Source organism: Thermobia domestica, chromosome 3, assembly GCF_964235325.1.
Source record: "Thermobia domestica chromosome 3, izTheDome1.hap1.1, whole genome shotgun sequence".
In the NCBI taxonomy this organism is placed as follows: domain Eukaryota; kingdom Metazoa; phylum Arthropoda; class Insecta; order Zygentoma; family Lepismatidae; genus Thermobia; species Thermobia domestica.
In genome coordinates, this window is record NC_137456.1 from 341,452,245 (window position 1) to 341,466,092 (window position 13,848).

The 13,848-nt window shown below is 36.0% G+C and overlaps 1 protein-coding gene across 1 annotated transcript in view; it reads left to right on the forward strand.

Annotated features, from left to right (window-relative positions):
- The first annotated feature begins 10,949 nt into the window (after positions 1 to 10,949).
- The window catches only part of LOC145681264 (ATP-dependent DNA helicase Q5-like), a 71,922-nt gene continuing 69,023 nt past the window's right edge, over positions 10,950 to 13,848 (forward strand). The window contains exon 1 of the mRNA XM_081752844.1: positions 10,950 to 11,337. Coding sequence (XP_081608970.1) covers positions 11,205 to 11,337 — 133 coding nt within the window. The 5' untranslated portion in view covers positions 10,950 to 11,204. The remainder of the gene's footprint in view (positions 11,338 to 13,848) is intronic.

Genomic DNA, 13,848 nt, shown 5'->3' on the forward strand with positions numbered 1-13,848 from the left:
ATTAAAACCATTTATTTATACTATTATTTATATTTCACTCCCTCCACCTCCGCCCCTGGACGCGCTAGGGGTGTTCTACTCCAACATTATTATTCGCCGGACTATAAGCTATATGTGGGCCAAGTTTCGGTCGAACCGTTCTTAAGATAATTCATTAAAACCATTTATGCAATTATATCGCCATTTAAAAAGCATTGTGTAGTGTTCCACCCCCTCCCCCTCTGCAACGGGGTGAGTATGGGGTAGCTAACCCCGACAGTGTTGGTTGCCTAGTAGCAAGAAATATTTGTGCCAAGTTTGGTCAAAATCGGTTCAACCGTCTAGGAGGAGATGTGGAACATACATACATACATACATACGTACATATATACAATCATTTTTTTATATAAGGATAACCGTTACTTGGTTAATAAGCCGTTTTTCTACAAAACTGGAAATACAATACTATTCTCAAACATACGAAAGCTCTACATTTCCACGTAGGAACAGAAGTTACAATAAAAATTGTGACAATAATAACAGTGACAATTAAAATAAGAGAAGAAATTATAATAATCATTATTACTAAACAAGAAAAATTGTTTGTTTCCAGTGGAAGTCATTATTTAACAAATAAACCGATTAGTAAGAAGTGTTTATGGCTTCTAAAGAAGATAACAACTTGACACCTGTGTATAGTTTTCCCCAAATCAGAAACAGTTTCTCTACTGACAGAGTTTCTACTCAAGAGCAGTGAAAAATTGTGTTGCAAAAGAGAATTAAAAAAAACAATCTCCGTTACTTCCCTATTGTATGCAGTGTTGAGACAAATTGCAGATCTCCTAAAAGCCTGTTTCATTAGCTTTAAAACAAGCTATAATATGTAATGTAAGACCAACTACAGGGTGTGCTATAATGTTTGAAACAAGAATGGGCAAGTGCAAGATGCAAAAAGTTATCTCCACCTCTATCTCCGAAACCCTATATGTTCACATAAACATTTTTGCTTAGAATGACCTTCCCTATCACCTCCCTAAGTCTTGGATCCAATATGGTGGCCGAAAGCATTTGTCATAAAAATACAGAGCCTAGACGCTGAGGCTAGAGACACCAAATGTGGTATAAATAATGACCATCACGAGGAGGTTAGGAACAGAAAATAAATTTGGGAAAAGTCTCCATCCTGAATCCAATATGATTCCTAAAATATAAGCACAGAATATGCACAGCCCGAACTACTGAACCTAAAAATACGAAATTTGGTATAAAACCCTTTCATCAAACGAAACAATAACCATAGGGAAAAAAAATATCTAGAGACAATAATAAAAACAAATAAAAGGAAATGGGGTTAAAATAAAAGGTTCTGTTGCTTTATATTTTAAAGGACATTCTTACACAAATGATTTAAAATCGAATCTGTTTTCAAAAATTTCATGTTGATGACTAAAATTATCTGAAAGTCAAAACTAACCAACATTCTAATAAAAAATGGAGTTACGTTCTTCCATAAATCAAAGATTAATTTCTATAGAAATAACATTCCTGGGCATTCTCCCAAAGACGGTTCATTCTATTTAACTAAAATTCACCTACATTTTGTCCGTGAAATTAACGTTATAAACAAATGATTCGATTGCTGAATTAAAGGAACTGAATTAATTAAGTATTTTAGCTTGAGAAAACGTTGTAATGTTTGTCCTGATACTTAATACGCAGTTTTGAACGTTAAAGACATGGTAATACCAAAGGCGTAACTAACGTTCCCCCAGACCCGCGGGGGGGGGGGAGACGGGCTCCAGGAGGCCCATAAAGAGTAAGGGCCAATTTTGGAATATTGCGGGAGGGCCTACGCGATCTTAGGTACGCTACTCACCAATACGCGGTATCGCCGGAAATATTGGACCAAAATATTCAAAGTTCTGATCACTTGATGGACTTCTTACCGGAGGAAACACTGTACTGAAAGGCGTGCGATTTTTCCGTGTGACCACTAGTCCACTCTAAGTAGTGTTGTCACTAAGTAATTTCGTGCTGAATCTTTGGAAGCACTTGGGTACGTTAATTAGCTCTAAGAATGATGATCAAGACGAGTTAGGCCAGTGATGGTCAACTACGGGCCCGCGGTACGCATGCGGCCGTCGAGGAGGTTTCTTGCGGCCCATCATGCTGTTTATCAAAAGTTTATTTCTATTATTAATATACAAAATTTACTTTATAGAAAGGTGGTGGTATTCGCGATGCCTTATATATTATGTACATTATGATCAACCCTCCTTTTTTTAACACTCATTTATGCTATAAGCAGGGCTTGAAATTGCAATTTACAGCAGACGGAACGCTTCACTTCCTCCATTCCATGTATGTATGCATGTGGTGTACAGAAATTTTAAACGAGACGGAACAAAAACGTCACAGATTTTGACGAAACGGTACAGAGCTCCGGTCCTTTTCTAGCCATGGCTATAAGTGTAGAAACAACCATAGAGTTCTGCTCCGTTTAAGCTCGATTTGTCAGAGCCCTTATATAAACCGAACTGTTAAGATTTGTAAATTTATTTTTTAACAATGTGCTTTTATTATATAAGTGTCTTTTAAATCCGATAAATAGCTTTTGAGATAGAATCTCACTTCGATACTCTGGAAACGGAAGCCCTAATTTTCTGCTGACGATCCTTCCTTCTTTCGTTTCTTTTTTTCTTTTTCTTCTTGATTTTTTTGTGTGTGTCATACATATTGGGGCAGTTTTCAACGAATAAACTGGGTACATTTGAACAAGGTTTAAATTATAAGATTAAAAAACAATAGCGACGGGAAGACAATTTCGAATTTTATTTATTTATTTATTTATTTATTTATTTATTTATTTATTTGGCGAGGGTTGTGCTGCAAAGCCATTTGACAAACGACGCCAAAGCCTCGAGTTCAGTTTTCCTGGTAACCAAACCAAAAATGCAATGCCAATGCAAACTTGATAGCATTGAATGATATATTGATTAGTTTTCTAGTGTGAAGAATACCCTCTGAAACGGACCAACATATCAATTATCCACTCGATCATATTATTGCATCTACTTCCAAAGTGGTACATTTCAACGATATCTACTGTGGGCGTACATCTGAGCAAAATTAAAAAAAAAAAAAAAGTCTCCATTCTGTGGCTACATTGGTGTAGATCACATTCAGCATGTTCTGCACTTGTCTAAGGAAATTTACTGGGTGTGAAGGAGCAAATTCAAATTTTTCGATGTTCTCCCTATATATATATATATATATATATATATATATATATATATATATATATATATAGATAGATAGATAGATAGATAGATAGATAGATAGATAGATAGATAGATAGATAGGTATTTGTGTGTGTTTCTGTGTCCGTTTTTGGCCCCTTCCAAATGAAAATCATTGCTATGTCAATGAGTGCATTTAACCATACGAAATGTACCGCAAAAATAAACCAGTCTTGGGAAGTAACGTAACGCAAGTAACGCGTTACTTTTTAAGTAACGATTCCTAGTAACGCGTTACATTTTTTCCAAAGTAACTGTAACGGTAACGCGTTACAAATTTTTAAGTAACGTACCTAGTTTACGTTACTTTTTTAGCGTTACATTTCGGATGAGTAACTACAATTTATCTATTAAAATGCTACAATAGCATTTAAGAGCGATTTTTTTTTTTACCATGCAAACCCCGTAGAAGGAAATACCTTCTCTTGGGAGTGAAGTTAATTATATAGGGAAACTAAGGATAAAGTGGAAGGACAAAGAGGTTTTATTTCATTTATTTGATATCTTTATTTATCCATTATATGGGGATCTTTTATTCATTAATTGATTAATAATCGTCAGTCAACGTATGTTCATTATTTGTCATTGTGTATGTATGATGGGATGAAAGATGCAGTGCAAGTCAGACGCCACAACACAGTGATATTGGTTAGTTAGACAGATGAAGTGTTATCTTCTTGTGCCGGGGCGACTCGACACATAATGAGAGACAATATGAAGCCCTTGTTAGTGCGAATTAAGGTGCAAACGATGGATAGATGTTGGGTGATAAATCTGGTGGTTGATATGCTAGTAGAAAGTCGTCTATATGTTCGTCAGGATGTATAAGAACATACATTGTAAGTAAGTGCTGAAGTGGCGTAGGTTATAGACGAGGTGGAACGTCTTGTTCAGCATCGATACGTATACTACTGCGAAGGATAGGATGGCCTTGCCTCCAACGAGTAGTGATGTACCTGGTACGCAATTTTTCTAAATGAAGAAGATGTGGAAATGGAATACGATCATAGAGTAGCCGGGTAGGACTAGGCAGTTTGATGCGATATACCAGTCGTAATCTTTATTGATAATTAAACTCAGTGGGTTTCCTTTAAAATTATGGGATGCTATTACTGCTGCTCATACGTGAGTTTCTTCTGGCCATCACATTTTCAACTCCCGTTACACACGGAAAGAAAGTGAAGTTTAATCTTAAAAATTTTCTCTAATGTAAGATACGTTATTACAAACCATATTTTAGGTCTATATATACAGTAACACAATCATTCAATACTCGTATTATTGTGGCTCTCTTTGGTGGTCTAGTGGCTAGCACGCACGCACCATCTTCAGTGCACGGGGTCCTGGGTTCGATTCCCGGTGGGAGCGCCTTAAAAAATTTAAACGATTACGATGGTTCGGATTCCACCTTGAACTGTAAGTCCACATCTCGTAGCCTCGCTGCAGAAAAGGGTCATCAAACTTAAATCAGCAAATCAATCGTATTATAGTGTTTGTGCTTTTATTTTCTAAAGTTTAACGTCCTACGAATATTCAGTAAGGCTAAGGAAGACGGTCATGATGAGATGAATTATAAGGGTGGATTAAGACAGAAGGAAGCGGGAAGACCCCGAGAAAACCCCAACACAATTGTTTGTATACCACAAGCAGAATTTGGTGCGAGTTAGGATCCAACCATTGATCCCACGCACCTTAGGTGAGCGCTCTACCACTGAGGCAACACGCCTTTTTGTTGTCTATCAAGTATTTGTATTGAAATCATATCTGTTATTTATAATAATATATTGTTGCTAATAATACAATATAGATACATAGTATTATTTAGACTTACAAAGGTGACCGTATATCTGAACGACCAAACTGAAACACTACGTATGTAGCGAAGAAACAAGAATTTCATAAAAAATAATAAAAACTATACTCTGACTCTACAGCTCATGAGGATCTATGGTTGGCCAGGTGGAACGCTTCAAGTTAGTAGTTCTAATGCTTGGTTAGGACATCGGTTCTCAGGGACTATTATTTCTGACTTATAGATCTCTACCGCTATTTTCGTGAATGCAGTCTTCAATATGATGGTAAACACAAGGGTACTGTGCTCCCACGAGAGTCTAACCCTGGACCATATGCACCGAAGTGTATATTAAATGCAGTAGATAAGTTACCAATTTTGGGTAAATGAATAAATAACATTCATGTATTTTTAAATAACAATGACGACTAGTTTGATCATTTATTATTATTATTATTATTATTATTATTATTATTATTATTATTAGTAGTAGTAGTAGTAGTAGTAGTAGTAGTAGTAGTAGAGTAGTAGTAGTAGTAGTAGTAGTAGTAGTTGTTGTTGTTGTTGTAACAATAATAATAATAATAATAATAATTATTATTATTATTATTATTATTATTATTATTATTATTATTATAATGTTTATTTCTGTGCCATGAACAGCCTAACGGCAAAAATACGGCACTTTATCAGACAATATAAACACATATTACATACAATGTAAGCTATATACTGAAACAATAAAACATAATGATAAAATAAAGTAAAATAATATCGGATTAATAATTCCTTGTCAAATTAACACCATTTTTTTTTAGTATCAAAATAGTCGTCATAAATAGTAACAATAATATTTGTCAAGCTCAAAAATTCATGCTTTTATACTGATAAAAATAAATTAAACAAAATTAAAAGAATTGGTCAGTCTTCTTAAAATTACAGATTTCGGATTCAACGGAACTAATGTTGATATATTTCTTGTATTATACATTGGTACCCTTATACCTATATTATGCAAGCAATATTCACTATGATAGCTATTGTCTAGTAATTTCTTAATAAAATATCTTTCAATAAGTTTTCTCCTGTCGCTCAATGCCTGCAATCCTCAAAATTGACACCAGTATTCATAACTATGTGAGTAGTAATCTCTATTCATTTTATAGCAGAGTAATAATAATAATAATAATAATAATAATAATAATAATAATAATAATAATAATAATAATAATAATAATAATAATCCATTAATATTTCAATTTTTTGGAGGCTCCACGAAGCATTAGTGTGGATCGTTGAACTTCTTCCCCCCCCCTATTTTCAAATGATTTCGCACCCTGTTGAAGGGCATGTATGTATGAACTGTAAACGCCATAACTGGTAGAGTTTGTTGGAACAGACATTTCAAATTGGGTCGTTGACGACAAGCCTGGACACATTCCTGGGGTGTCCAGGTTTGTCGCGGTCGATCCCGACAAGCCTGGACACATCTCATTTTGGGTCGTTGACGACAAGGTTGGACGACGACAAGCCTGGACACATTCCTGGGGTGTCCAAGCTTGTCGTGGTCGATCCCGACAAGCCTGGACACATCTCATTTTGGATCGCTGAGGACAAGGTTGGCCAACGACAAGCCTGGACACATTCCTGAAGGTGTCCAGGCTTGTCGGGATCGACCCAGAGATGCTTTGGCATATCTCATTTTGGGTCGCTGACGACAAGGTTGGACAACGACAAGCCTGGACACAAAAAGTGTCCAGGCTTGTCGTCGTCCAACCTTGTCGTCGTCCAACCTTGGCGCGGTCCCTTAGCATCTACTACGACGTATGTATCGACAAAGAACACCTGAATAAGATACGTGGGAATTGTACAGGATAATTTAATTGCAAGTTATAACAAACAGAAAAGATATTTCGACCGTGAACATCAACAAACTAATTTTGATAAGGGCCAGAAAGTACTTTCATTTTTTCCCAATAGGCAAATTGGAGTACCTCAAAGTTTCTCGGCTAGGTGCGTCGGACCTCTACAAATCATCGAAAAAGTTAACCCTAATCTTTATAAGGTCAAATTTCCAGACTTGTGTCGTCAAACAATACAGAAGATTTCAGTAGACAGGATTAAGCCATATTATGAAGGTAGAGACGACACTCAGCACGAGGATAAATAGCTTTTTTTATTCTACACGAGCGAAGAAATATGTATAAATCTTTCATTTCTGGAATATCTTATTTTTTTTAAAAATATTCCTCTTCTTTCAATTGGCAGTATGAAAAGAAGAATAATAAGAAAAGAACATAAATGTATCTAAATTATTAAACTCAATAGGGAAAGAACATTGGATAGCATAAATACATTTTTAATCATTCTCGCTTCTTAATTAAAAAAATTACGGTACTCACCACTAGGAAGAAGGAAACATGGACATAAGCATTTAGACAGATAAAACCACTTTTCATTACGATACAAACATTTCATCTTTGCTTTACAAAAAACTGATTCATTATTCTGCAACTGAATGAAAGAATGCTGAGATTTTCATTTCCGCATTTAAAAGGCGACTGATCTTTACAAGGACAGCTAACCTATAAGTTTACAATTCCTTGATATTTTTTCTTTTTCCACTATGGACTACATATTTGCACCGATATTATGCAGCATTCATATTATACAGGATGTTCCAAAAGTCAGGACCACTCTTACATTATACAGGATGTTCCGAAAATCATGATCACTATACAAGATGTCAAGGAATTCAGGATCATCATTATCATCATCATTGGCATTTAAAATTGGAAATTTTATTGAAACATATATCATTAGTGCAAATGTTTTAGAAATTTTACACCTTATACAGGGTGACCAAGAAATCACGCCGTTCGCATAAGGAACTTTCCAATGTAAATTATCTTTATATCTCTGTGTTAATCGCAACTTTTTTACTAATTGTAACTCGTATTACTTTATACATATTATATCACCGTCTTCGCTCAATACCAAAAATATCCAAAAGACATCGCTTAGGAATATCTCCTTCAATCCCAATGGACACAATACCACTAATACGACTAAGAAGCAACCTATATTACAGACTCCAACTCCCCTTACTATAAGTGAAATAATATATGTGTATTAATGCCAAAGCTTAAAACAGCCCTACCTCGAGGGAAATGAAGTGACATACAGTATGCACCGATCCTGCCTGTGATTAGGGAACAACTGTTTAGTATTTTCTTCCGCTACCTTATTAGTGCTCCGAAAAGTGCTTTTTTCAGTGTTGTTAGTGTTATTAATGTCTTTGGTGATTTTTGTGTGTGATCCCTCAGTGTTGCCAACCCCTAAAATAGGAAAAATAACCCTTCGGCTTATTTTTTAAACAAGCCAGGGGTGTAATATCCCGTGATGTAAACAAACAATTCCACATGTCAGTGTCTACAAACACCACCACGTGGTTCGGCAAGAAGACTTCACACCAGATTTATCTATATTCACTTGCAGACGACGGCTTCTAGCCTCTCCCACGGAGCAGAAGACAACATCGGAGCAGCAGCGCCACACAAGGAACCCAAAAATTGGATCGACAAAGGCAATTCTGTACCAGTTTTCTGGTGTCCCTCCTATTGTTTGCTTCGGAACATTAGGAGTAACCAAACCCCAGGGCCTCTAGTCTGCTTCGGGATTACGCCTATCCTTTCTCCTGGTTTAGACTGCTTCGGGGCTCTGTTGGCCAACTAACTTACCCACTGCTTGCTTGGAGCTTTGGACCCCTAATACCACTCTGCCTAGCATTCTTTGGAGCTCTGCAGAGATCCTGTCTGCAACCACACGGTTAAAGATCACCTAAAACTAACCTTTGGTATTAGAGATTAATTTGTACAGTATTTTGCGAAAATACTTTTATAGTGGAGAAGTTTTATAATAAAACTGGCAGTGAGAGATCGATTCCGGACACTCTTTTTATTAACGCTCTACCTATACCTATATGGGACAAAGTTTTATAATAGACTGTACGATCTATATCAGTGTTTCTCAAAGTGTGGGTCGGGACCCATTGGTGGGTCGCGGGCCGTTTCTTTGGTGGATCGCGAGTTTTTCCTTTATTTTGATGCAGAAATATATGTTGTAAAGAAAGCGCCATTCAGGAAATGAAAATTGAAAGCGTTTGTTAATGGGGTGAAGAGTAAGTGGTTACTCACAACCCTACCCTGGTGTACAGTCAGTAGAGATGCTGGGTTAAGATGGAAAGAGAATGGCTGAGTGTTACCTTTATATGAGAAAATTAGAAATATGATTTACAAAATTTAATTGGTTTGAAATACCATCATAAAAGTAGGTGGGCTACAAAGTACTTTTTAATATTTAATGTGGGTCGCGGTAACAACAAGTTTGAGAACCACTGATCTATACTAAAACTGACATAATCAGATGTCCGGTCTGCATACTATATTTAAAAGAAAAGCAGGATATTTTAAGTTATACTTCTAGATTTTTTACAGGTACAAAAAAACTACGTGTCTCAAGTTACCCAGCAAACCGGGTAACTTGAGACAAGAATCAAATTTGTGTTATTAAGCACGAGAAATCAAACAATGTCCCAAGTTATGCATCCTAAGCGTTATTTGAGACACAGTAAAAAGCAGGAAAAACGTTTTATTAAAAAACTACATATACAAGGGAAAGAAAAATACAAAAAATACACGCAGATCTCTATGGAGCAATCTCAAAAAAGTATCTTCCTCTTGAGACTTTGGAGGGGAAAATCTTACAGACAATATGTTCCAAATTAACTTCGTTTTCTTCATCAATATCCGGAAAAACATAAATTTTGTTATTCTTTTAAGAGTTTTGCATGAACTTTACCATGTTTTGCTTTTCATGTTTTCCTATCACTTGGGCTACAAAATACTTTTCACTTTCCCTTATGATATTCAAGTCGTAGATTAATTTTACAACGACAAATCCTCCTTGGTAATTTCTTCCAGCGAAAGAGGTCCTTCAACTTGATCAAAGTAACTTGGTGGAATTCTGCATTCTGGAGCTTCATGACTACTGTCATCTTCACTGTCACCTAACAGAATATCATGAATATCACAATCGGAATCTGAGTAATGAAGTGAGTACATAGATTCTAACTCGTCAGTAGATTCCACGTAACGATTTTTAGCTTTAGATTTCTTCTCATGAGAAGGCCCTGACCGCTTGCTATGAGTCACTTCTGAATTTGGAGACGAACTTTGGTCCATAGGCTTGATTCTTGATTACTGGTATCGTTGGTGGGCCCTTTCTCTTCCAACATTTTTGTTACGATTCCTTTCCCAGGGGGAAGGCTCAGTTTCCTGTTCCTAACCCGCAAGGGCTGAGTTTTCTTACAACACATGTCTGATAAGAAATCTTAAAAGCTTTGTCTCTACATGTCCATATTCTGATCCGCATCTGAGGATATAAAATCGTAACGATTTACGTCAACGGAATGCAATATCTGTAATTTGCTTTGCAATAATCTACATAATAGTTATAATAACTTTTTTGTATTTCTTTCGCGTTTCATTATTGTGCATGTACGCAAAATTTTGCGAAGGCGGGCACGGAAATACTCCATAGTACTATGATTAGAATATTTATGATTATCCTCAACTAAGCATAACATAGTCCTAGCAGAAGCTTTCAGATTTAATTATTTTTCTCCTTTTTTTCAGCGAAAAGCCCAATCGTAAAATTAACTTTAAAAAGCAAAGTTTAAATTATAAAACCGATTAAATGGTAAATACGATTGTCAACATTTTAGTGTATTTTCTTTGTTTTAATTGAACATTTTGTTCTTATTTTAGCTGAACATTTTGGACAATTTTAGAATTGTGCGGTTTGGTCATATTGGTTTCAGAAAATGCATTGTGTGTGTTTATATGGCGAAGTCTGGGTTGGTGTTCAATTACGCGCGATTAGGATTTATTACATATTATGTGCAATGGATATTTACAAATTAATTCTAGATAATTTTGAAAACGAAGATGAAATACTACAACGTATTTGCAGACTGTCTAGTGTACATGCCGACAAAAATTGATTGTAGGATAGTTCATACACAACAAGGCTGTTGGTTTGGCTTGGCAATATCTAATTAAAATTACCTTTAAATGGAAATGTCTGATACAATGTGGGGAAATTCAGCAGAGGCAAGTGAGCTATACACTTGCCTCTATAACTTTTTTGGTCACGAAAGTTTTAAAAGTGATCTACAGAAAAAAGCTGTAGAGAAAGTGATAGAAGGTAAGCTTGTTTCCACTTGATTCACATGTGGTTAATGGATGAATGTTTATTTCTTTAAAGGTTAGATGTGGATCCACATAAATATGAAAGATCTAACGGTAAATTACTTCACAGAGAAAGACAACTTGTTACTTCTTACCACAGTAACAAGTTAGATCCGCCATATATTGTATGCAACAGGGTGGAAAAAAATCATGATTTTTTTCAAAAAAATCATTTTTGTTGATTTTTTTGATTTAAATCGATTTTTTTGATTTAAATCAAATCTTTTTCTTCGTATAATACAAGTCGCGAACTGAAGAAAAAACATTAGGAATTAGTATTACATGTTAATTATGTCATTTACGTGAAAGTATTGGGTTTAAATTTTGAATTAATTCCCAATCATTAACCTATTTCAATCCCAAACAATGTTTCTTAAGCATTAAGGAAAAAGTACAGCAATGTATATCAACATGACACTTTTCTTTTCACGAAAGTCACTGATATTTGGCAGGGGCATATTTTTAAACAATTGGAACTAGCTAGCGGCACGAAATCCATATAAAGTACATAAATTTCACCTAAAATTAACTAACTCACTCTATGACCTATGGAACCCGAAGGTTCAGTGCCATGTTCACAAAAGCTCTCCACTGACTTCTATCCTTAGTCAACTGGATCCAGTTTTTACTTTGTATTCCTATTTCTGCGAGATGCAACTTAATATTGTCCTCCCATCTGCGCCTAGGCTTCCTAATGGTCGTTTTCGGATTGGACTTCCAGTTAAAACTTTGAAAACGTTCCTACTTTCTTCCATTCTCGCTACATGTCCTGCCCACCTGGGCCTCCAAGATTTGATGACCCTAACAATGTTTGGTAAATGGTATAAATTATGCAGTTCCTCATCATAAAGTTTTCGCCATTCCTCATTTCCGTTCCTTTTGGTTCCGAATATTCGTTTCAGGATTTTATTCTCAATTACTTTGTCTGCGTTCTTCCCTCAGCGTAAGCGACCATGTTTCACAACCATACAGCACAACAGGCATAATTATCGTTTTATATATTTTAAAGCTTCAAATTCCTCGACACAATTCGCGACGATAAAGAGATTTTGAACTGAATCATAACACGAATTCCCTGTAGGAATTTTCTACAGGAATTCCAAAATAAGAAAATCAAGATGATCAGTTCCAGAAGAAGGAACACTTATGGTTGTTAAAAATATGCTTTATGTGACGTGAAAAAACATTTCAAATGCGAGTTGTCCGTGCATTTAAGATATCTATACATAGCAGGCACGTTTTTATACTTTTCTGTTGGCTATTTTATTTCTTCTGACAATTTTTCCTGCACAGGCACGGCAATTTTTTTGCAATCACATCGCAGATCGCGGCATGTTCTGCAATGGGGTCAAGTATCCACTTTATCAAAAGTATTATTCGATATTTTAACGCATCCAAAATTTGTCGCATTACGATCCCGAGGAACTTCTTTGTGTTTAGTACATAAATTTGGCCCAAAATTTTAAAATCTATTTTTTTTTCTTGTTTCGGAGAGGGGATCGGACCCCTCTAAATACGCCCCTATTATCTGGAAACAAACAAATAGACGTGTACACAAAAGAGTCTTCATCTTAAATGTCCATGGTGATTTCCCCGTTGGAATAGAAATTTTAAAACCTTGTGTTACAAAGAGAAGAAAGCAGGGTTCACTCCTGACCCGTTCAAACGGGATTTTCCCTGATCGTTCCCTACATGATACTAGTTTTCATACTGTGCTTATATACATTTGAGTCTCATTGCATTATGATTATTATCTTCCATAATCGAAATAACAGAAGAGAAACGGGATTTTACTTACTTTCACTTTAAATTAATTCATTTCGGAATTTGATTTAAATCAACGATTTTTATTAAAAAAATCAAGTGATTTAAATCTTGATTAAAATCGTGATTTAAATCAGACTGATTTAAATCAATCTACCCTGGTATGCAAGATTATCACTTAATTCCTTACAAGGGAAACACTACACAATATACACACTCTTAACACGGAAGTCTCAACAATACAGAGTATGTAAAGTTCGTGATACTTTTGTCAGAATCTTTGGAGAACCGCAGTTATGGGCTATAACTGGCAGGGAAGAACCCCCGCCCACATGCTTCCGGTGTCCTAATCGTCGGTATTACTTGCGTACCTGTGGTCCCTCATAGACTTCTTAACCCTACAATCACACCGTGGGGTCACCGGCGACCCCAGTGCATATAAAATGCGTTCTGCGGCAGCGCCGTTGTGAGAGGGAAACACAACACTTCGTCTAGCTTCAGTTCGGTGCATGCTGTTGACACTGCAAGTTGCATTGTTGTGTTGGTGCGGAACGTTCTGTGTTATTTTGAGTGCTCGGGTCATATATGACCCCACGGTGTGATTAATGAAACATAGTTTGCTTTGAATGGCCATATAACAAATCATTTTCTAGTGGGCGAATTTTTTTTTTACGAATGGCGGCATCAAGGAAGTTTTCTAACC